The 24,812-nt window shown below is 46.9% G+C and overlaps 1 protein-coding gene across 4 annotated transcripts in view; it reads left to right on the plus strand.

Annotated features, from left to right (window-relative positions):
* The window catches only part of rin (ras GTPase-activating protein-binding protein 2), a 115,036-nt gene that overhangs the window by 35,761 nt on the left and 54,463 nt on the right, over window positions 1-24,812 (plus strand). For all 4 annotated transcript variants that reach the window (XM_055063067.2, XM_055063065.2, XM_050196671.3 and 1 more), the window contains exon 3: window positions 2,049-2,220. In XM_055063067.2, coding sequence (XP_054919042.1) covers window positions 2,049-2,220 — 172 coding nt within the window. The remainder of the gene's footprint in view (window positions 1-2,048; window positions 2,221-24,812) is intronic.

Below are 24,812 nucleotides of genomic sequence, written 5' to 3' on the forward strand. Positions count from 1 at the left end.
GTGAAAGGGACGATCACATATTCCAGTGGAATTTAGCATATTGGAAAATAGTTATTGGACAAAAGTTGGTTTGAGGCTATTGGCATGTCTTTTTTTTTTTACTATTGTCATTGTCATCATTTTCAGATCACATTAATTTTCGCCACGTGACAGTGCACCTTGATAATGACATTAATCTCAAGAAATGTCATTTGTTGGAAATGACATTAGATTTGCCATGTGACTGAGGTATAAAACACTGTAATCACAAGAGCTCGCGTGCGACGTCATCTGCAGAAGTGCACCGCGCCGCAAAGGAAGCAAGGAGAAAAAAGAAGTATGGGAGAACGCAGGGAACCGGTATGGGAGAACGCAGGGAAGGAATTTAACTTGCAGAGACTAGACAGGGCAAGTGGAGAGAGCATCGATGTTTGTGGTGAAGCTGTTAGATTTGGCAGACGTAGCTGTAGAGATGAACTTGGGACGACAGGGCTAGGCGAGCAGGATTTAATTGCAGGATTTACATTTAAAAACAGGACATACATTGGCAGCCTAGCGCGACTCCCATATGGAGCCCGCAAAACTAACATACAGCAAACAGTTTACGAGCACACAGCTCACTACTACATTTCGAGCATGACAGAGCACTCAGCTCCCGACAACGAGCACGACACGAGCACGCTCTAGCAGCCGGCAAACGCTGCTTATAAGCTCTCCACTTGACGTCATAGTTCGACGTCATCATTCGGCGTCACTCTTCGAGGTCCACGTGGACGGAGTCCCAGTGGGCGGAAACGCTCGTCCAGTCATTGTAAACTTGCCGCCGCTCCGCAGTACGGCCCACACACACAAAGGCACACACGTTCGAGCCTACACACACAAAGGCTGACACGTTCGAGGGCCCCGTGGACGGAAATGTTCGTGTTGCACACACACACAGGTTTCAGTGCCGCACAGCTCTCGGTGTTGACGTCAGAGGGCTTCGTGGAACTCTGCTCCGTACCGGATGGCTCGGCCAAGTACCAATTTCCTGAGTTGATCGCGCGCCACGTGGCTGCCGGCTCTTCGCAGTTCTCCGAAGGGCGCCCCGTCTGGTGGGCTTGGAACACGTGCAGCGGGCTGAAAGCTGGCCCGTACGGCCATTCTTAACAAAGCTCACCTCCTGAAATCGTAGGTTCGCGGCACTGAAATATCTTTAGCTCGGCTATTAGTGAGCCGATTTGAAAAATTTTTGTGGCTGAATGCTCCCTAGACGACACGTAACAACTTCCAGTGTAACAACTTCCAAATTTGGCTCTGGGGCCTGGTTAGGAGCCCTTTAATCAGAACTGTCAATTGGGCTTCTTTTAATAGGGCTTAACATGTGTTAAAGATATGCATTAATGTGCAGAATGAATGGAAAGTTGTGGCATGGGGAAGGCATGCAAAACGCCACAGCAACAGTCGGTACATGACACAATGCTTATCTGCACTTTATAGTGCACAAAGAGTGTTGCAGCAGGGTTTGTTGTCCTGCCAATGTGCGGTACTTGACTGCGCACAAGTCGTAGTAGTAAGCTCGTAACAGGCCCACGTAAGCACCTTCCTTAAGGGATTCCTTGCTAGAGGAAGATGCTTCTGTATTTTATTCAAATGAATTCAGCAATTGTCTATGGAGAGCATTTCTGCATTTATTTTTGTTTTGAATAGGGAGTCATCAGATTTGGCCTCATCATAGCTTCCTTTTTAAAAAGTGAATGTTACGATCACCTTTGTCTCTGATCACCTCCTGTCTACAATTTCGAATGTACATTCTTTCTGCTCTACATTTTGATTGTGTGCCGAAGCTGCATGGGAAGCTTTGTCTCCATATTTTCTCACTGCAGCTTCGCTGTAGTTGGCAATTAGATATGCCATTTTAAACATTTGTGCGTAATTGCCTTTCTGATTAGGGCAGTTATGCAAATGGCCTTTGTTAGTACATTTTGCTGCTTACTCCACTTCTATTAAACATATCAGTGATTGGCAATTTTTGTGCTTGCTGCAATGTATCATGTTGGTTTTCTTGGCTTTTGTACAATCCTTTACAGGTTCTACAGTCAGGACTCCTCCTTTGTGCATGGGGGCCCTGAAAAGCAGGAGTGTGTGATGGGTCAGCATGACATCCATCAACGCATCATGCAGCTCAATTTCCGTGACTGCCATGCAAAGATCAAGCAAGTGGACTCGCTCACCACTTTGGGTGAAGGTGTTGTCATTCAGGTGAGCATTCCTGCGCCAAAACTGCCACATGTGAAAGCACCATTTAGTATTTGTCAAAGACTGCTAGCGATATGTGGCTTTTTATGATGATGTAATTTGCGCCGGAGGTCTCGTAGATGGACAAATGCCTGTTGTTCTCAATATCTGCTTGACCACTGTCGATAAATGTGTCCTGAAAAAGCCCTGCTAGTGTCTTCACTAGTGCAATCTAGTTTTTCTTTTTTATATATTTCTTTTTTATTGTTGGCAGGTTTTGTTCTTACAAGCACAGTGGTGGCATTTATGTATACACTAGAATCTCGGTGGTATGGTCATGGCTCATACAAATTTTTCAAAATCCCAGTACAAGTCATTAGCTTATAACCTGCTTAATTTTGAATGTTGCAAACTGCTTTTTGAGTTGCGGCAGATAACATGAATATTCAAGATGCCGCATAATTCCTGGAACACTGGTAGTGCCAGACACTGGCTGTTGTCAGGCTAGGAGAGCGGCCACAGGGGTCGCATTCCTGTTTGTTGCCAGGACGACCTATGACAGTCTGTCTCAACCCCCCCCCCCCCACTTTAGAGGGACGCTACAGGAAAGTATTCAGTCAACATGAACTGTTAAAATACCATTCCAGAAATCTCTTCGCACTTGTTTTGTGCCAAGAAAAGACTTAGCTTGAAGGGCCCCTCACCAGGTTTGACAATTTTCAGCAAGTAACATGTAGCCAATCGTATCTGCAATTTCAAAGGCAACTCCACATTCCTTCACTCTTTCTACAGCGCACTCCCAGCCAGAGAGCCACAGTCGCATGCACAGTCGCACGCGAGTGTTTTGTCACTCACCATGAGTAATCATCCAAAGCAGAAGGCGCAGCGCTGCAAGAAAAAGGCGGGGCTTACGTCACGGTATGTCCCTTGACTCCGGTATTGGAGGAGGCGGGGAAGGAAGTGTCTACGTCCGCAGTGACACTCGCCTCCTGGTGGCATGATGACAGGACAGTTAATTTCTTCCATGTCCTCCAATGATGAATCAATTAAAAAAATTATTTTGGTAAAACGCTTTTTAGACTGTGCTTTACAGCTTCCAGTGTATAACCAAAATTTGCAATAGGGCCTTGTGAGGGGCCCTTTAAAGGGCCTCTCACCAGGCCTCGTAGCAAATTTTGGTTATATGCTGGAAGTTCTTAGGTGTCCTCTAGGGAGCGTTCTGCCACAAAAAATTTTTCAAATCTGCTTATTAATAGCTGAGATATAAATATTTCAGTGCTGTAAACCCATGATTTCAGGAGGCAAGCTCTACTGCGAAACGAAACTCTCTCCACTTGCCCCGTGTAGCTTTCGCAATCAAAATTCGTTCCCTGCGTTCTCCCATATCGGACCTTGAGGGTCGTATTACGCATATTTCACGGCCCCGCCTTAATTTTTTTCTCTTCGTTCTTTTTTGCACCGTGGCGCACTTCTGCTGGCGTCGCGTGCTAGTTGTTGTGTTTGTCTCGTCTGGTGCAGCGCACAATTTTGCATGCTGTGCACGAGGACACCTGACTAGCAATATAAGTCACTGCTACACGAATACTGAGGTAGGCACAAGCAGATCACTGAGCATGATTCCGCTCTGGAACATGGAAGAAAAGGACATAGTTTCAGTGTCTGCGCGCGCAACTCCACAATGTGGTTTAACAAGCAGACGAAACGGAAAGTACATCTCTCTGCTGCGGTATGAAGTAAAACAAAAACATGCAGACATTCGGTTTATGTGTTTTATTATTTTTCTAAGCTTTAATTCGTCTATTCAAGTAACATATTAAACAAAAAACAGATGTTGCCTTGTATAATTCTCGAAGTCGCATGTCATGATGAACAACGTCAGTGCAAATGCACGTACATAGGCGCACTAGCACGTGTACGTCATTCTCCGGCTTGGAGCACAGCGGCCGTGAGGAGAACGGAAAACAGAGTTTACTTTGAAATTTCAGGTCATTCCGTGGCACGTAGCAGTGCAATACTTTGCAGACACTATCATTATCGCGCAATGTATGTATGCTCTGCGCTTGTCAGCTCAAAATGGCCAGACCTGGTGAGGCGCTCTGTAAGGGGGGAAGTGGGGTATAGCCTTCTTTAAAGCCTCCTTTACCAAATTTAACCAAAACTTACAGCCTTGTTAAGTTATTGTACTGATTTCAAATATGTCAATAATTTTGTAACAAGACGATAAGTTACAAAGTTAACTAAAAAATAATTTACCATTGTTTCTGGGAACAGTAGAGCAAATCTACTCTCACAAATATTGCTCTAGGCACATAGCTAGATAACAGCACGCATAAGGTTCACAGGCGTACAAATGCTTTTTGATATGACAAGTACAAACAATTATACTCCCAACAACCTGAATGCTGGTGGTGAATGGATTTCCTTTGTGGCATTTGCTTCGATTGGGTGGATGTCTAATTTTCCCTTTACTAAGCACTTGAATGTCTTGTGTTCACGATGTGGCCAATTAATTGTTTAGGGCACCACTAAGCAAAAAAATTTGTACTTAAATTAGAAAGTCTGCTCCTACCACTGTGTGCATTATGCACTCAACTACATGTAACAAAATTTATGATCCTAGGGGGTGCCTTGATGGCTGGAATACTGCTCCCGAAAGATTGTAGAAAGCCAAAAATTTCTATTTTGAAGAAATGAAAAAGAAAGATAACTTTTAATCATATACAACAATAAATATTAAAATATTTACATTGCTAGAGTATAATAACCACCAGGGATATAGTCAATCTGTCTATAGCTATCCGAATAGCGCTTTTTGAAGGCTTGTACAGTTTTGGCAGATGCACGCTTGTGGGCTGATGCTGTTGCTCGGCAGGTATCCTTTTCAACCATTCTCTTGCTGCTTGGTACTGGGTTTAAGGGAAGTTTCTTTAGAATTGCAGTTGAAGCTCATTCATTGCCTGAATTAAACTTCATGACTGCTTCAGCCACAGCAGCTTCAACAGCAAAAAGCGAGGCATGCTGTTCCTTGGGTGCCAATGCCCATGTCTTGGAATGCAAGCAATCCTTGTTCTGGGTTGCCCCGCGTTGACATCTTTCGAGAAGTTTCTTGTATGAAAGGCGTTGTAGACTGATAGAAGAGCATCACAAACATGGGAAGCCAAATTATACCAATGCTTTGGGGCAGGCTCATTTTTTGCTCCGGCACCATTCTGTCGGCACCAGGAGTCTGGACCTGGTGGACAAAGAGTGTGGTTGGAGACCACCTCATTTCATGTGATGTGGGTATATATTGCCAGAACAGCATTGTGTGTGGCCTTAACATCTCCCTTATTTGATTTCAGTGCCTATCCATAGTGTGAACTCAGCTATGTGATCAAGTCACCAGTCAATTTGCCTTTTTCCATGGATTGTTTTGGATACAGAGCATTTCTGTTTTAAAACAAGATTATGCAAAGCAGCCCATTCTTTTCTGTACGAGGTTCACACGATCCTCCTCCTCCACTGGCCCAAAGCCGTACACTTTAGCTTCCTTGAGCGCGAGAAATGTGTGGCTGTCAACATCTGAGAGAAATGGGATATACCTGAAGTGACCTCTGGAAGAGCCAGTTGAGCTTCCGTCTTTCCTATCTTTTTATCCACATTCTCACACAAATACCTTGTTTTCGAATTTTCATAGTCCGGGTCACGAGGTTTTGGGCCACATGCGCAACCAGCACAAAAAAAAACATAATCAAGCTCAAACCCTGTAAACAGTTTGACGACATGACAAATGGGCGCTTGGCATCCATAAGCTGTCATAGGTCACCGCGATATTTCCAGGATTAGAAAGTTTCAGCTCATTGTACAAGGTCTTTGCCAATCGCGCATGCACCTTTGTCTACTTTTGGGCTTCATACGCCACCGCGGGTGCCATGCTTTGTCTGCAAATATAGCCCTGCCATGTTTTGTTGTGAAGTCCGCGGTGAGAGATAATTATTGTAGCAAAAACGTCGTTCAGCGCTGTTTGACGATTACTAGTGCTTACCATCACACATGCAGCAAGAATGGTCACAATGAAGGGGCTGATCATTTTGTTACTCTTCACCTGCAGCAAACTCCATAAACAAGGCTGTATTCTCGCTCCTCTTTGTCGAAAGTTACACTGCTGCCTCATACCTTTCACTTTACGCTAGTAAGCAAGGCACTTATCGATTCCGCACTCGCAGCAAAAAGCATGTCTCGATCTCTGCTGGTCTGGCTGCACTGTCGTTTGCACACATAAACATGTCCGATTTGCATTTTGTTGCCGATGTTCCTGCGAGTTGGAGTTTTTCTTCTGCTTGCCTCTGCTGTTGGAGTAGTTCCTCTGGCTGTGCCATCATCATGTCGTGCTGAATGCGCCTCTTGTGACCGTTACAAGCAGGCAAACCCGGCAAGCTGTTAGGCCTATGTCACTCTCTGCAGGTGCGGTGCATTCCGCGCCGCTTGAAGTAGCCGGTGGTATGGTATGGAATGTTTTTCGAAGTTGGAGTGAGCTTGTTTCCATTTGCTGTCAAACTTGATGAGAATCTGATCTTACTGCACACTAGCGGCTGACTCAGTGGCGTCGCACACTTCACTTTTCGAATGTGCCGTGTTACGATCGACCAGCGGGGGTAGTGACCTTCTAACCTCCCAGCCCACTGCAACGAATAACTTCGTGAAGCTAGCAATACGCACCCCTTGAACAGACTTGCAGCACCACCAAGGCAAGACACGTTTGGCGGACCGAGTATTGTGTGTTGGTTCACAGTGGCCTTCATGGACCAATGGGAACAAGGAAATTCCGGGAGAAGAGTGTTCTAAGGCGTTTTCTCACAGCTCCCGGTAATCATCACAGGCGTTTGACAGATGCGGCAGCTAACTGCAGGCTCATCTCGGGAGCCAAGACTTGCCAGCTCCAGTCAAGCTCGACAACCCCCGTCTACGAGGCCCCCCTCCTTTCGGTGTGTTCAGTGAAACAAAGGTGTGGGAGTGAGAATGTGAACCCTCACGCTTAAAGGCGGGTCCTTCAACAACTTTAGATGCTCCGATTGGACAAAGCTTGGATGGCAGTTTTCCTGGCCTAGGGATCTAGGGAGGATCTAAGCAGCCATTTTTGGCTTCTCGGTGTGCTTTGTTTCCAGTCATGCTAGACATGAGTTGTAACGTTCTCCACCCTTCATGTAGATATAATAAATAAATCCTGTACTCCTCGTTCTCATTGAGAACAAGATTCTTCCTTCAACAAAGTTCGTAGCATGGACGAGTCAGATGACGGCATGGGCCAGCTACCCCTTTTTACATGCCTGACCCCAACTCTTAAAGCCCGCAGACCGAAGAAGATGGCGCCTGCTGCCTGCGCCAATAACAGGGTGCCTTTTCATCAAGTGTACTGAATGAGCGAATGGGCTTGCACGCTGGGGCCTCTTTTCGGTGCAGATTTTTTACGAAGCTAATAGGCGGGTGAAGGACATGTGGTGGGAAATTTAAGAAGTGGCTCTTCTTAAACGACCGAGATGGCCACAATAGCACACATTCTGCAGCAGTGTGGCACAGAAAGCGCCCATTTTTTGGTGCTTTTTTCTGTGAAAATATAGCTTGCAGTGGTGATATAAATTGCTGTTTCAGCCAAACTACAGGTCTAAGACACGAGAAACTTGTTTAGCACATGCAGTAGTGACTGTATACAGTAATACCTCGTAAACTCGTAGTAGTAAAAGCCGGGAAGAAATTTCAGGGTAAGGAAAGTTGCTGAAATTGCAGCGAAAAGTCTAGTTCTTCCTGAAAAGTTCACCACTACTGACCAGCTCTTCAAGAGCTTCTAAACTGGCTCTTCATAAACGTTTGAAAGAAAAAGTAAAGACATACCAGAGATATCAACCAGCTCCGTTTTATGGCACTGCCATTCAGTGCAGAAAAACTGCCTAAGGCTGGTCTGCTTCACGGTAGCACTTGGACCTGGAAATGCGCCCTGGGGCTTCTTCACACTCGCATAAGGCGATCGTTCCCGTCATTGCACTTAACTTTATTTCGCAGGAAGTGAGGCATGTTTCTTGTTTTGGCTGATGTCAGCACCCCTCGAGGTCTTTTTTCTTTGTCGCCACCGTCCCGTCCGTTTGCAGCTATCCTAGCAATTTCAATGTTGCTAAATTTACCTGTCACCGGTACATCCTGCTCACATAGTGCATACTCGTGAAAGCTGACGTTGCTTTTTGTGGCACCATTCCTGGCAAGCCCGTGTTGCGTGCATTGCGTAGAATAAAATTAAAATGGTAGTCACACCAATGCACATGATGATAAATCATGTGCGTTGCATGAAGCGAACAAAACAAACTGCTTCAAGTGTGCTATTCTGCAGGGCCTGCCTCTGCACACTTCTCTCCCTTTACATGATGTACCACATGACTGCTGGACAAAGTTATGCCTCTAGATTCTGAGTTCATGTTTGCGGATTTGGGGAAAGCGTCCGCTTTGTAGTAGGCGCAGCAATGGGTAACAACGGTGAAGTAGTAGAGATGTCCCCATTAATTTGGCAGCCTTGCACAAAGCTTGTTAAGGGGTTCTATAATGTCTGTTTCTTGTTCAATCTGAACTAAAATTCACTCTTTCTTTCGATCAGTTTTTCATGCTGATTTCAAATGTATAAGTAGTTTTCTTATAGCCACTCTGATTCAAGAAGTATTAAAAGTCTGAAAATCAACTTAATGGGTACTTCTTATGGGGCTTTTTGGCAATTTTGCCATGCCAAACATGAAAAGTGCATGACCCTAATGCCAAAGACTTGCTCTAAGGGGTGATGCTATATTAGATTGTTTGAAAGCATTCTAAAGGTAGGAAAGCAGACCAACATTTACTGTGAATATGTTTTCTTATTATCTGATTATTTTTTATTATCATTTGTAAAATAACACTAGAGTGTCAGAAATAGCATCACCTCCGAAATCGTTTCAAGATGAATACGCTGATACCAAACTTGTTATTGTCACTCACCATTATAGAAAAAAGTCCTGTAAGACTGAAGCAGTGTATGAAAACATTGAAATGAGAAAAATGCATTTGAAATTTAGACAGCTGTAATTTTTTCTAGAATGCAGGTACAGCAATATTAATGATATCATTTTGTAGTGCTATTCTTCAGGAGAATGGTCATACTAAATACAGTCAACGGCCGATTTTTTGGACCCTCTAGGGAATGTAAAAACGTCCGAAAATTCAGGCAGTCCGAAAAAATGAATGCATGCAAGAAACACACTTTTTTTTTTCTTTTTTTCTCGGATAAAGAGGTAAAGGGCGAAGTACCAGGTTTCCAAAACCCTGTTAAAGCATCAGTGAAGTGGCTATAAAAAAAATCATTCATAAACTCTGTATGAAGCCGACTGCTGGTTTATTATGTACATGTGCATCATCGGGCAGCCGGTTTTATTGCTGCAGTGGCTTGAAGAACTTAGTGGTGGTTGTTTGGACGGCGTTTCCGTTGCATGCGATCATATTCACCTCGATCTGAGCAAGGGTCGTGTCAGCACTGTACACCGATGAGAGTCCACAGTGCTCGCGTCAACTCTGCGCTTGTAGGCGGCGCAGGCATTGGCTCCTCATTTTCAACATCGGAGTCTTTTGAATCCCCCACAACCTGACTCCTTGCTCCATGCCGAACTCCTTGCTCACGCCAGCCTGCGATGGGCCGCTCACGACTTGCTTAATAATGGCGGCTTTCTTCTCCATCGTTAACCGACGGTACTGCTTTCCGCGCTTCGATACCATCGGCGAGGACGACGAGGACGGAGTGAGGGCCATAGAAGGCAAGCGAAATCCTCAAGTTTGCGAACTCCACTGTTCGCAGACGAGCGTCGAAGCACCTAGGCCTAGCGTCGCAGGCACACTCGACACAACAGCACAACCACACACCACGCTAGCCAAAACGGCCTATGCAAACCATAGAATAAAGAAAGCAAACAAATGAAATGGCGCCGCCCTGGAAACGCGGAAACTCCGCCGGAGGCGGAAGCGGAAGTGCGGCTGGCGATGAACAGAGCCAGCGTGGCCAGACCAAATCGGCGTGTGACGGCTAGATTTGGCTAGTTGTGGTTCAAAGCGGTGATATGCTTCGGCTGCAAGTCGATTTCCTGCGCAAGGAGCCAAAGGACCTTCCGTTGCGTCAAAAAGTCCGGAAAATTGAACGGCGGGGGGTTCGAGCGTCCGAAACTTCAGATGTCCTTATACATTGATTCTATGGGGCTCGTGGCGGTGCCGCGAAGACGTCCGAAATATCAGGCATGTCCGAAAATTTGGGCGTCTGAAAATTCAGTCGTTGACTGTATATGACAGCACCCTCCTAAAAAGCTGGGAAAAGCTTGTTATAAAGCCATGTGCTGCCCCTAAACCAGCTTGAGAAACATTTACCACTTCATGTGCCGGTTCCATTGGCCTGCAAGCTAACTAAATACAAGAATTGCATAATAAGGTAGCCTTTCCATAGAGAAATAAACTTACACTAAATTCATCTAAAATATGCGTATGGACTACAGTCGAACCTAGATATAACAGTTTGTACTTGTAGCGAGAAATTTTGTTAAATTGTGAATTTCGTTAATTCGAGGTTTTAAAGTTTCAACCTTTGAACACTTCACAACTTCCTAGAGCGTTCCTGGTGGATAGTATCTTGTTAGGAAGTAGTTGTAAACAAATTCGAAGAAGGTAAGGCCATAATAGCCTGGCTATAAGTGCCAGCACATGCGGTGGTGATCTTGCTGAGAGCAAATACATTGACATGGCTGGTGGCATCTGAGATTTGTGTGTGTTGCTTCATGTGGTGCCGTAAGACATAGCTGACCGCGCTTCGTGCTGCCGGCACCTGAAAATTAACAGCAGCATGAAAAGATGCTGATATTTTTTCTGAGAAAAGAAAAACACATAAAAGTCATTGTTTTGCCAGAAAAGCAGAGCATTGATGGCGATAGCATAGAGATAACTGCACCAAGTAAGGTTTGTAGCTTTGTTGGTGTCACATGCACTTGAGCAAGCATTAACAGATCTCACTGGATGACCGTGAGCTAGCAGTCACAACGCAAGTGAGCATTGCGCACCGTGTCTTGGAAACTTGAGATTATGCAACCGCCGACACTAGACACATGGGCACAACACAACGCGCCAGAAGGTTCCAACCATTTCTGCTTGGGCTGTGCACTTTCCGTGGAGAGATAAGACAGCTTTAGTTTAGTGTATAGCGTACGCATGCTATTTATCAGCTTTAGTGTTAGCATCTTTGCGTAGTTTGTGGGAAACATGGCATGATCCCGGCTGCCCGCTTCGAATTGAATTTGTCATTGTTTATGTAAAATTCACCTTGTTCATTGCAAATCACTGTTCAAACTGCTTTCGCTTAGTCTTGGGTCGCTGTCTTAGACGACAGAGTGTTATGGATAACCTTGTAGAGTTTTCGAGATCGCTTCTCATTTCGAACGAGTCGAAGCCGAACGAAAGAAACATTTGAGATGTCAGCTCCACCTATCGCTGCAGTTGGGAGAGAGCCCTGTTAAGAATGGCCAGCTGCAGTGCAAGTTTTGCCAACCAGTCGCGACCGCGGGTGTCATGTTTTCCTGGAGCGCCGCCGCAAACCTCTAGCCACGGCGTCACTAAATCGCCATTGTAACTGAATGTGTTCGGCGGGCCAACTATTGTTACCGAACCCACCAACGCCGCCCTGTTCTGCTACGAGTGTGGGAGTTGCCGCGGGAACGTCGACGGAGGCCCCTTCCCACACGCCGACCAAGATGCAGGACAATGGCTACCCGGGCGCGCTGCGAGGGTCCGCTCCGGGTTCTACGAAATTCGTGTGATGTCTGTTTCGGACCGAGAACCTGTGTGTGTGTGTGTGTGCGTGCGCGCGCGCATGTGTGTGTGTGTGTGTAAACCGTCCCGCGGAGAGGTGGCATGTTTACGATGACTGGACGAACGTTTCCGCCACCTTGGAATCGGGGGAGGACCGAGTGTTTATAAACGGCTGTTGTGCGGATGCTCGATACACTTTTCTTAAGCAGTCATGTTGGACCGAGACACTCTCTCAAGCTGTCGTGTTAGACTGACGTACTTTCTCTCGCAGTCATGCTAGACTGATGAACTGCATGTAAATACTGTAAATAAACCCATATTTCTCATTCTCAATGAGAAGCAGTCCTTTCCTTCATCAACGTCCTCAGCGTGGATAAGTTGGACAACGGCATGGGCCAGCTACCTTCTAGTTCATGCCGGACTCCAATCTTGACAACGGGTTACGAGCGATGGGATTGAGCCCCCAATCCCGAGTCTCAACGACGGCATACGGTCTCTGAGATCTGAAGATCTCGCTGGGCAACTAAAACTGTAACAAACGCATGCTGCATAGCGTACACCGTACTATAGGGTATAGCGTACGCTATAGTTGCGTACGCTATACTATAGCTGTCTTATTACCTCCAAAATATGGCGCGTGGCCGGGCACGAACGTGTCCGAGAAGTCGGATAGGCATATGCTTGAGGACTCCATTCCCCCCTGTAGCACGTCCATAATCATGTTGCACCTTCACTCCCTCCCCATCCTCTTCCACAAAAGGAATCGTAGATCTAGTGTTTCTCTGAGCGCTGCAAGATTCAGCACGCCCAATGGCCTCCGCAAGTTGTTTACCAACGTGACAAATGGTGTAGCGGTATTGCCTTCCTACACATCCTGGTGTGCGTGCTTTGACAGCGGTTTTGCTGCTTGAACTTTACATGCAGAAAGACACTTGAAATAATGAGAGCAGCATTCCGGGCAACTTGGTAATCCATTACTCAAGTCACATGCGCAGTCTACACTGCTTCACATGTATAAAACCAGTTCAGTGGTACAATAAACTTGGTTAAAAGTTTTTCACTTGGTGTGTCTTCTTACGTCCGTGTCATTTTTTGTTGTGCAATATTACCGTATAATGCGGAATATAGGTCGAGGCGGAATATAGGTCGACATTAAAGCAAAGAAGTCAACATAAAAATTATAAGGCACAAAACTTCGTTTTATTTAGTGGTGCCGCTAGACTCGTCACCTGCTCATTCGTTTGAGCTGTCTGAACTCTTGTCCGACTGCTTTGCACTGGCTGCGTCCCACCCACAACATGTCATCCTCGTTGCCATCCAAGGAGTTGCTAATGCAACACTTGTTGAATGCCCACACCACCATATCGTCGGCCAGCGTGCACCAAGCCTGCGACACCCATGTGGCCACAGTGACGAAAGGCGGCCTGCGCAGTCGGCTGGTTGGGGTCGTCAGGTTGTCGCCGGCCATCCACTGATTATGTTGTTCACGGACACGGTCTTTAAAGAGCTTGTTGAGCACGACGTCCAGTGGCTGAAGTGTTGACGTCATGCCTCCCGGAATGATGGAGAGTTCCATCCTCTCGTCGCGGAGTGCCTGCTTCACACCTGCGGTCAAGTGCCCGCGAAAGGCATCCAAGACAAGCATGCTCGGACACCGCAGGAGTACGCCGGGTCGCCTGATTCCAGACGGTCTTAATCCAATTGAGCATGAGGGCCTCGTCCATATAGCCCTTTTCATTCATGTGAACGACATCCCGTGGGAAAGACTCTTTTGGCAGCGTCTTCCTCTTGAATATTATGTATTGGGGCAGCTTTCTGCCGTCTGCAGTACACGCAAGCATCACCGTGAAGCGTGAATGCTCGTTCCCCGTAGAAAGAAGCTTGACTTCTTTTGCGCCGCGTTCGCACACTGTGGTGGGCGACGGCATGTCGAACCACACTGGCGTTTCATCAGTGTTGCCGATCTGTCCGAACATGTAGCCATGCTGCTGCCGGAGGCGGATAACATAGCGCTGGAATTCGACCAGCTTGTCCTCATCTGCCTCTGTCAGCTTCTGGCAGATTGATGTGCGCTGTCGAAGTGCGAATCCCTTGCGTCGCATGAAGCGACGAACCCAAAAATGGAGCCCTTGAATTGTTCCTTGGGCAGTCCGGATTCTTGGGCGATCTCAATAGCTTTGATGCGGATGAGTTCTGCTGTCACTGGCAAACATCTGGCACGATGCTCGCGGACCAAATCCGCCACCCTGTCTTCGAGCTTCGGGTGCACCGCGCCATAGAATAAAGAACTGCGCGGCGCCCGCGAGTTGGGCCGCATCGGTCACCAAGGGGGCGATAACGATGTGGATGCCATAAGGTCTGCGCTCCATGTTGCCAGACGACTATTAATGTTGTGCCAATGGCCGGTATATAAGTCGAGGGGTGAACTTTTAGTAATATTTTTTGGAAAAAACCTTGACCTATATTCCGCACTATACGGTACTTGAAATAACTTCTGTCTCAGTGGACATTTTTCTAGTTTTTCTTTTTCTTCTAGATTTGCTAGCCATACAGGCGCCAAGTGCATGCGTGAAACATCTTAAAAGCTTCATTAAATCGAAACCATGTCATGTAATTACTTTGTTAAATTGCGAAAAGAAATACATGGTTTTGAATGCAACTGAGATTGGGAAATGAAAATACAGTCGAACACGGATATATCGAACTCGAAGGGGATCACGAATTAATTCGATATATCAAAAATTCGATATAAAAAAATACAGGCCCAGAGACTACCTTTGGCGGACGATGACCTACCGATCGGCGCATTCAAGAATGACAACGATTTCCGCACACACGACGCAACGTAATGCTTTATTTGCGTGAAAAAAAATCGCTTATGTTGGTCTGCTTCTTCGCCTTGCAAATGAAATTAAAGACGCCAGCCTCGATCTTATCGAGGCTGTTCAGGTGCGAAAGCCCGGCTCCTTCCATGTCGCCGCAACAACGGCGAATCAAGCTGAACGCGGCCGCCACTTCAGCGGCGGAGTACGAGCGTGTAGCCGCCCCCTCGTCCGGACGATCTTCGTCGCCACTCGAGCTGTCGGCCTGGGTCCCTGCGACTGCAGCTACAATGTCCTCGTCGGCGAGGCTCGCAACAGCCTGAACATTGCTGTCAACGTTCACAAAATCGTCAGCAGACACTTCGGCTGGAACGGCAGCCGGGAAAAGGGACGACAGCTCGCGAAACGCGTCGTCCATGCACTCGTTGTCGCCGTCGCCGTCTTCGCAGGTTTCGGGAAGTTTGGCCGTCACGAGGCCTGCCTTCCGGAAGCAGTTGGCCACGGTATCCTGCTTCACGTCTCTCCAGGCGCCCGTCATCATTTGAATGGCACCCAGCAGGTCAACCTTAAGCTCGGTGCCCATGCGGAGGTTCACCAAAAGCGTATCAATGAGTCGCCTCCTGTAGCTGACTTTGAACGACTTAATGATGCCCTGGTCGAGCGGCTGCAACTTCGCTGTCGTGTTTGCCGGCAGAAACTTGAGTGCGATGTTTTCGAGCTCGCAGGTGGTGTGATGGGCCGAGCAATTATCGACGAGAAGGCAAGCGTGACGCCCCGACTTGCCCAGTTCGGCGTCCCACGCTTGCAGCCATTCTGTAAACAGCTGACGCGTCATCCACGCCTTCTTATTGAAGGCGTAGCGAACGGGGAGCTGCTTACAGTTTTTGAAGCAGCGCGGTGCCCTTGCTTGCTGATCACAAAGGGCTGGAGCTTTTGAGAGCCATCCATGTTTGCAGCGAGCAGAACGCTCACGCGGACTTTGCTCATCTTGCCCCCATGACACGTGCTGCCCCGGACGTCGGCGTTGAAGATTTCCGCGGGTGAAAACTTCGCGCAAATTTCCGGCCATTCGTTCGAAATCCACTGCTGGATATCCTGGCTGATGACGGCTCCGCTTTCCCCAGAAATGGTTTTGCCAACTATCTTATGGCGGTTCTTAAACCTCTGCAGCCACCCTGTATTGTCGGCGAAGTTGTCATCACAGAGTGCAGCGGCAAACCATTTAGCTTTAGCCATTAGCATTGGGCCATCCACCGGAATGTTTTTAGCCCGCACCTCTAAAAACCACGCATAGAGGGCCTTTTCAACTTTCTCGTGGGCAGGAGCGCGCACACGACAAGCTCCCGACGTTCGTTGCTCCGCCGCTTTCGACTTTATGTCCGCCTTGTTTTTTAACAAGGTGCTTAGAGTGCTCCGAGGAATCCCGAAGTCGTCCGCCACCGTCGCACTTTTCTCGCCCGCCTCAACACGCTGAATGGCTTTCAGCTTTGTCGCAAAGTCCAGGTTCTTGCGCTTCTTGACGCTGCTTGTGCTTGCTGTGGCCATTATTTCCGCGTCAGCTCACCACGATCCAGTCACACGTGTCGTGAGACGCACGCAAAACAATAATAAACACGAAACACAAGAATGCGCACAAAACACAAGAATTCACGTGCGCAGCCTCCGCCAACAAACCACTCGCGATGGCCACCTCCGAGGGCGACAGCGACGTAAGAAAGGCACGAGCTGTGGTTGGCTGAGCAAAACTCGTGAAAAAGCAACAAGAAAAAAAAAGTCAAAAGGAGGAGGCCGCCGGCGCCTTCTTTCCTCTTTTCCGAGCCGATCACTATGGTTACGCGGGGGAAGGATGAGAGACATTGGGAGAGAGAAAAAAAGCAGTTCCGCAAGTCGGAGAGCGTGCGCAGCGGGAGTAGTCCGAGCCTCCCTCCCTCTCGCTCTCACATTTTCCGAGCATTTCGTGGGAGAGAGAGAGAAAAAACTTTATTTTCATGTTCGGTGGTAACGTGGAAAGGCCCTCAGTCCAGAGCCTTGCTTGCGGTATTCTTCAATGCGTGGGAGGCGCGGAGCTCGCGGGTGCAGCGAGTGCCGAGATCGCGCGGCGTTCTATATATCCAATGACGGGTAACAATATCGTTCGATATAAACGTACGAATTTCTATACTTTAACACAGAATTTTCAAGGGGATAATTTACGAGTTCGATACAGACAATAATTCGATATATGTGGGTTCGATATATCCGTGTTCGACTGTAGGTCATTACATGGCGAATTTCATTAAATCGAGGTTCGTTATATTGAGGTATCACTGTATTTATTTAATGGCCTAAATTGATTCTTTTCATGCAACAAGACCTCGCTCTAAAGCATGCCAGGGCTGTATGCAGGGTCCTTTGCTGGCTTGGGCCATTTTGAAAGCGTGTCCTTGGTAGCACTACTGTCTCTAGACGCTCCTTTTGCGACTTCCGAAGCTTTTGCAACTAGCAGCTTGAAGCTCCCCTTGCGCACATGCGCTCTGCCCAATCAGAGGCCCGAAATCTCCCTTTGGAAAAGCGGCGAGTGCGGTCGTTTGAGGTGGCGTAAAATGTGCAAAAAAGAAACCAGCTTCAAAACAAGCCCAAAGTTGGCGGCAGTTAGCTGGCGGCGGTTGGCTGGCAGCTGCGGCTTTTTCAAATTTTTGGCCGCTGCAGATTTTTTACAATTTGTTAATCGAAATCAGCCTAGGGCAGGTGCTTGAAGGCACAAACATTCCTAAAATGCGTTTTTCGCAAAATGAATTTTTCGATCAGTTTTGTACATTAAAACCAGTGTCCCCCCCTTAAAGGGACACTAAAGGTTACTATGAAGTCAAGTTAAAGTGATAAAGCAATGCTGCAGAACGTCTAAGGTGTCAATATAATCGCGAACAGAGCTTTAGTAACCGAGAAATTGAGGTAAATGCATGACACGATTTGAGACCCCCCAGCGACATTCCGGTACTAGCCCGATGACGAAGGCACTCATCATAATTTGTCACTATTACTCAACTACTTGTATTAAAAAGATCATTTCATTAGATTATAAGACTGAAGAAAATGCTACTTGTCCACTTCTATTCGATCCTTAGAAAAAATAACATTTTGACGTTACCCTTGAGTAGTATGGGTGGTTGAAAGGTTTCGTTTTCGCTCGGCTCTGTGCCGCGTGCGCTTTGGAGTTTCAATTGTTTCATTATCGCGTCGTGCTGCACTGGTTCTGCTGGCTTGCGAAACTTGCATTTGGAGCAAGCAGCGAGAATGCCATGGACGTCCATGTGATGTCGTGGGATGCGCGAACAATCCGCGGAACTTGGCCTAGGGCAGTTGCAGCGGCGAATCCAACGTTACTTATCACTGTGCGCCAACGAGTGAACCTCTCCGTTCGATGTGGTAAAGTGCCGTACCTCTGGCACAGCGCGTTGGCAAAGAGCCGAAAAATCGCATAGTGTTCTCGCTACACTTTCGTCCAGAGGATTAAGAGTTCAACGTCGACTTACTGAAATCATGTGGAGTGCCTTTCAAAGCAAAGCTTTCCCATAGCGCTGTTCTGTCGGTCTTGCCTGCATTCTCCGAAGCGCAATAACAACTGTAGGTCGAAGACTGGGCGGTGAGTGTGGCATTTGGTTATAGAAGGAAAAGCTACAAATGTGCGAATATGTACAGCCATGACATACAGTTGCCGTCGTAGTAGCACGCAACGACACCTGCAGCGTGAGCCCTCAGCAGCAGGTCACGTTCATTAGTGCTTAAATCGCTGAAGTGGAGCCCAGCATTGCGAGCCAATGTGTCGTAGTCAGGGTCGTCCTTTGCAATGTGCGTCGAAGTTGGCGCGATAAAATGAAGAACCAGCTTATCGTCGCACGCTTTCCCTTCCGCTAGCCACCATAGTTCCGCTTTCGCGCTGCTGTCGGCTCTGTCTTGGCACTGTTTCTGGCCGCGCGTTTGCGTTTTGCGCAGAAAAGCCGCAGCGCTGTCTGCGGGTGCAGTTTTACTCACCGACGGCGCAACGTCACTATAAGACAATGACGTCACCACTCCTCAATTGGAGGGCGGGTGATTTGAACTGCGCTAGAGATACGCGGATGCTTCAGGACGCATTTTCTCTTAAAATAAGTCTCTTCTTTGCATGAAACAAGTGTTTCGAGGTTTCTGGGATGGTATTTAAACAGTCTAGTAGCGGAGTTTTACAGCGAAGCCATATATGGCTAGCCGATTCGCCCATCTGTAGGTCGCCTGTATGCCGAAAACTCCTGCGGCACAGCCCCATGCGCATATGTAAAAAAAATAGAGAGGTGCGCGATTCGCTTCGCCAGTAGTGGCGTCGTTGCTCTCCATCGCAGCCAAGTGGGCGCGCAGCAGTTGCGCTCCGGCTCCGAAATGGGTAGGCCATGCGTCATACCTACTCCTGAGAAGCAGATAACTTTTGAGTGATGATGCCGTGAGCAGAACCAAGAACAAGCTCATCTACGCCGTGCTGATGCTGCAGCCCGGGCACAAGAACAGGCTCATGCAGTCAAGCGCAAGCAGCAACTGCGTACCGAGGATCCGGCTGCCTACCAAGCCGTCGTTTAAAGGGGTGGAGACATCAAAATTTTCGTTCATGCGTTTCTTTATTCAAACGTTGCGTCATGCTTCAGGGAGCACGATACACACAGCGGGATTCATATATATCCGATAAATAATTTAATAATAGCATTATTATACCGAGCGATTTCGGTTTCGGTTTCTGGGCTCCGGGATATGCTATGACGTCACAGAGGAGGAAACGCAACATGGCTTGGTCACGTGGGCCACAAGAAATAGTGACGTAAAACGATGCTGCGTCGTCTGCTCGCGCGTGCGCTTGCTCTTCCAGCAGAGGTAAACAACTGGCGATTCGAAGTGCATGTCGCGATTATTATAATTACTGCGAAGAGCGACAACAACGGTAAGAATATATTGCGGCTTGTGAGAGTCGGTGATTCATTCCGAAGCGCCATAAGCTTTAGCTTTGAAGTGAACCGGAAAAGGCCTAGCGACGATATCGGCGGCGCCGAACGAGCAGAGGCGGTGAGGCTGCCGTCGGTGCCAGAGTGACCACTCCTCGGTCGCTGATTGGCCGCTTCGCCGTACGGCTGCCGCACAAATGGGTCCCGGGCCCGTCCTCTCTACGGCAAGGAAATCTCGCCGTTCGCGAGCAAAACCGCCGTCGCACGGGGGCCCGCGAACGGCAAACGGCGTGCGGCGAGTCTCCGTGCCGGTAACGTGGACGGGCCCTCACATAGGGAAAGGCCAAGTGAACGAGAGACCACTCCGAGCTGCCGAACTATGCGACTATGCGAGGAGAGAAGCGGACAACACGAACGCCGCATATCCTGGTCCCTTTCGGTTCGGCCGGCTAGTGTTACACGCAGTTTGCCGTTCGCGGGCCGCCGTGCGGCGTTCGTCTTGTCCACTTCTGTCCTCTTGTGTACGTGTCTGCACGCCTTACTCCTTCTTTGCATTAAGAAAGGATTTCTATATGCCTGTAGCTCGGTCATAGTGGAGGCTATGCTCGGTCGCTCGGCTCAGCAGGCTCCGTAATCGGCATTCCATCGCTACTCATCATACGTCACGTTTTTGTGCTAGTGTGCTATGACGTCAATATTTTCGTTCCTCCTCTGTGACGTCATAACTGCCGCGATAGCGATGGGTCTCAACCACGAGAAGGAGTTTTTAATGACTTTTTGGAGCTGAATTAAAATTATTTTGAAATGTTTGCAGCGTCCAATACCTCGTTCTGGGTGTCCTTGCATACGGAAGCAGCCTACAACATGCTTTTTATAGCCTCAAAATTTGGTGTCCCAACCCCTTTAATGAGCCATCAGGATTAACCCAGTGATAGTCACCAAGGCCACACGTTTCAGCTTCACTGGTTAGCCATCTTTATGGAAGTGCTTGGGCGGTGATGTTTGTTGCACTTTGGTTCGGTGCAGCGGAAAATTTTGACTTAGCCAATTTATCGAGATATGCGAATTCGAATTAACGAAATATTACTGTATTACGATTTTCAAAATATGGACTTCTTCGTAATTTCTTAGTCTCTAAGATCTGTGACCCCCATTCAGAGAAAATATCTGAAAGGTCCACATACCTCTAGTGCAATTCAAGTCACCTGCCCCAAGCGGGAGTCGTGGCATTCTATATGCCATCATGCCCTTTACTGCCGTTGCAGAGTAAAATGACGCCTCACAGCTGGCACTGCAGTTTCTTTCGCAAAATGCAAAAGTGCAGCCAAAAATCGAGCTAAGTGCGAAAAAGAAAGGGAAACGTGTGCCATATCATGAACACTGACACATGTCGCGTTGGGCCTTGTTTTCTGCCACTTGCTGTTTGTGTGTTTCGTGAGTCAGCAAAACCAACACAGCACTGCTCAATAACGAAACCATGTCAAAAAGTGAGTTTCTATGAATCGACAAGAAGTAGACAAGTGGAATTTTCTTGCGTCTTATGATGGAACGAAATCTTCTTTTTATTATAAGCGGTTCAGTACTAGTGACAGAAATATAAGGAGTTGCCATGTCATTGGGTTAGTGCTTGTATGTCCCAGTGGAGTCTCAAATCGTGTCCTGCATTTACCTCAATTCCTTGACCCTTTCTGGGTTGATTTTTTTTCCCACCATATGTGACCGCTCGGTAAATTTTTTTTTTTTTTTTATTGCAAATTCCAATTCTGAGGTAACTATTTCGAAAAAAATTCACCCTAATTTTTTGGGTGTGACCGTGGAGTGAGAAAAAAATATTTTGCACTGGTACATATGTACACTTTATTCATGAATAACAATAAAAAAGGGAAATAAACTTATAAGAATTCAAAATTTGATGCATTGTTATAGTTCAAGGCTTAAAATATGCACATACAAAAATATTTTGCAAGTCCCAAATGTTCCTCTTACACGAACCTTTACGTTCATAGCGTAATCGAACTGCGTAGGTGACCGCACTCAGGAAAACTGTGGTTGTGTGCCCATCAAAAACGCAAAACGTGACAAACTTCCACTAATCTTCATCTTATCACCAACCAGAGGCAATTAGAATGAGCTCAAAAACAGTGTTAGCTGACGCCGAGATGCAGGTGTCCCTCATCCAAACCAAAATAAACTCTTTCAAGCAGTGAAACCCAACACTGAGATGTGTACGGGCTGAGAGTCTGTCAGGACAGTTAAGGTTGACTTCCCAGCTGCTGAGAGAGAATCTTAGTTGTGACAAAGTTCAGGCCTCGTACCAATGAGCTTGCTATATTTGATGGAAATAGCTCATATTGAAACATATTTATTTATGTATGCATCTCCTTTTCATTCGTATTTGAAAATGTTCAACTAAATTTGGAATGGGTTTTACCACTTTTCACTGTGCATTTTACTAACCTTGCTTCTGTTTTCTTTTTAAATAAAATAGATGTTACTCCTTACTATTCAAACTGGATTAAGTCATTTTTTTAACATGCTTACTAGAGTGCATTGGGCAACATGGTGTCAGCCTGTCTCGACATAAAACAAAGTTCTGGCTCATTCAGGGAATCTTGCAAAGGTGCTTAGAGAAAACCTGGAAAACTCGGGGAATTTGGAAATGTCAACTTGGTACATACCCTGTATAACGAATTGTGACACTAGTTACTTCCTTTTCATGCTCACTTTTGTTGCTTTTATTTCTGTATGGAGAAGTGCAGTGCTGCGGCTGTCTAAATCTCTGAGGCATGATCAGAGTTTGCTGTTTGAAATGAGCGTTCAGTTTGCATTGAACTTCATCTCATGTGATTAGCCTAGGCCACGCCGACAGATGCAGCTGATGGCTTTGGCGCGGCCTAGGCCAATTGTGCGCGGTGAAACTGAATGCACGTTTCAAAAAAATAATTATGCAGATTCCACGCACTGTGGGAATCGGTGTAAGCGAAGCTTTCTGTGCTGGTTGCTTTGACGATTAGTGGTGATGTTAGCGGCGAAAGCTTAATTCATACCTGCCAACTCTTCCAAATTTTCCGTATAATGTACGAATTTTCGAACTCTTACAATTTTACAAATCTTGCTTGAAATTTTATGGAAATATTTTATTTGCGAAAAAAAAAGTGAAAATGTAGTAAAACTAAACCCTGGTACCTTGTGCTGCCACGAAAGGACAACACGTATGTGTGGTATCATCATCAGCAGCTGCATGGTTGTGACTTTTGTTGTTTATTAGGGGGGTCACAAATCCATATCCAAAGCTCGATAGTGCCAATAGCGCCTCCGCAAACCTGTTGCCATGCTGTTGCGTTTGTTTGCGCAGGCGCGCGGGTTTGGACTTCAGTCACTGCTGTGTTAGCCTAGCCTTTTGTCTGACTAGCAACCGCGTCGGATGCAGTGCGACTCCAGCCTGTAGCGACTTCGAAGTGCAATGGTGGGCTCGAAGCCCCGACAGTACTTTGAAGTGTTTTTGGAATCTTGCATAGCAGAATTTCCATGCTTTGTGTCGTCGAAAAAAGGGGAGAAGTTCGGATTCTGCACCACAAGTGCCTGTGATGTGAACATCTTGCATGGCGGCAAGTCTGATGTCAAGGTCCACATCGCTTCGAAAAAGCATCAAGCCGCGGACAGCCAGCCAAACCTATCAAGTTTTGTACGCAGCGACGAGCTAGGTGTGATTTGTGCAGAATGCCTCTTAACGGCATGTTTAGTTGAACAGAACATGCTGCTGAGTGTCAGCGATCATACCGGATTGCTTTTCCGGAAGATGTTCTCCAAGTGTGAAGAAGCAGAACGCTACACCTGTGGATGAACAAAGACGACGTCTATTGTTCGGGAAATGGCCGCCAACGCAGAGACTCTTTTGCTGGATACCGAAAACGGCAAGTATTTTCGATCGCTGTGGATGGCAGTAACAATAGGGACATGCAGCTTTACCCTGTTGTTGTGACATATTTCGTTAAAGAAACGAGTAGAGTCGAAAGCTACCTTCTTTGCCTCGGCACAATCCAAAGGGAAGCTATGGGTCACAAGATTGCAAATCTGGTTCTAGACGATATGGTCTCAGAATTTGCTTGTTGGAAACCTATTGGCTATGTGTTCGGACAATGCCAATGTCGTGATCGGCAAGAAAAACAGTGTTTCTACTCTATTGAGAGAGGCTCAACCAGGTTTGATAGGGGTTGGCTGCCCGTGCCAGCTCATCAACTTGGCTGCCCAAAAAGGAGCTTCATGTCTTCCTGTAAAGGCTGATGAGGCTTTGGTTGACATCTTTTTTTACCTAGAGAAAAGCTAGAAACAAAAAGATCGATTAAAGAGTTTTAAAAAATGCTTGACGCTGAGGTCAGAAAGATGAAGCATTCGCCGACACATTGGCTGTCATTTGGAAAGTGTTTGAATTGGCTGCTCGACCAGTGGAAACCACTACTCAGCTTTTTTTTTATCTGAAACAAAGCAGTGCAACAAGCAGAGCTTGTTTTTGGAGTCATACCAAAATTCCAAAGACTTCCTCACAAACCCCCAAGAACCCTGCACTGACCTCAAAGTCTGCTACACATCTTCACAAGACTGCTGCAGGCCTCGGGGAAAAAAAGCACCGACGGCAATGAACGCTCACTAAAGAGGAAAGGAGCTCATTCTAGACCTCAAGCAAAAAAACTGAAACTTCATACCAAGGATTCTGGGGAAGCCAGCCACATGTCCCGTAAGGAGCGCCTGTTTTTTTTTTTTTTTGTCATCGGAGCTAAACAGGCTATGCTGTCTTTTTGCCACTTCAAAATGCCACTTCAAAATTCCGTCACGTTACTTACTTGATCCGTTTTTACACTCGTCAAGAACTAACTACAGTAAGGTAGTTCGCCAACCTCCGAGCCGCGTTAATATACATAAATATTCACTGTTTCTCTCCGCAATCTCTTACTGGAACGACTTGCCTAACAGTGTCGTGTGTTGTAATACTGTGGAACTTTCTGTAACCAAACTTAAAACCCTG

Source organism: Dermacentor andersoni, chromosome 1 (genome assembly GCF_023375885.2).
Source record: "Dermacentor andersoni chromosome 1, qqDerAnde1_hic_scaffold, whole genome shotgun sequence".
Lineage (NCBI taxonomy): Eukaryota > Metazoa > Arthropoda > Arachnida > Ixodida > Ixodidae > Dermacentor > Dermacentor andersoni.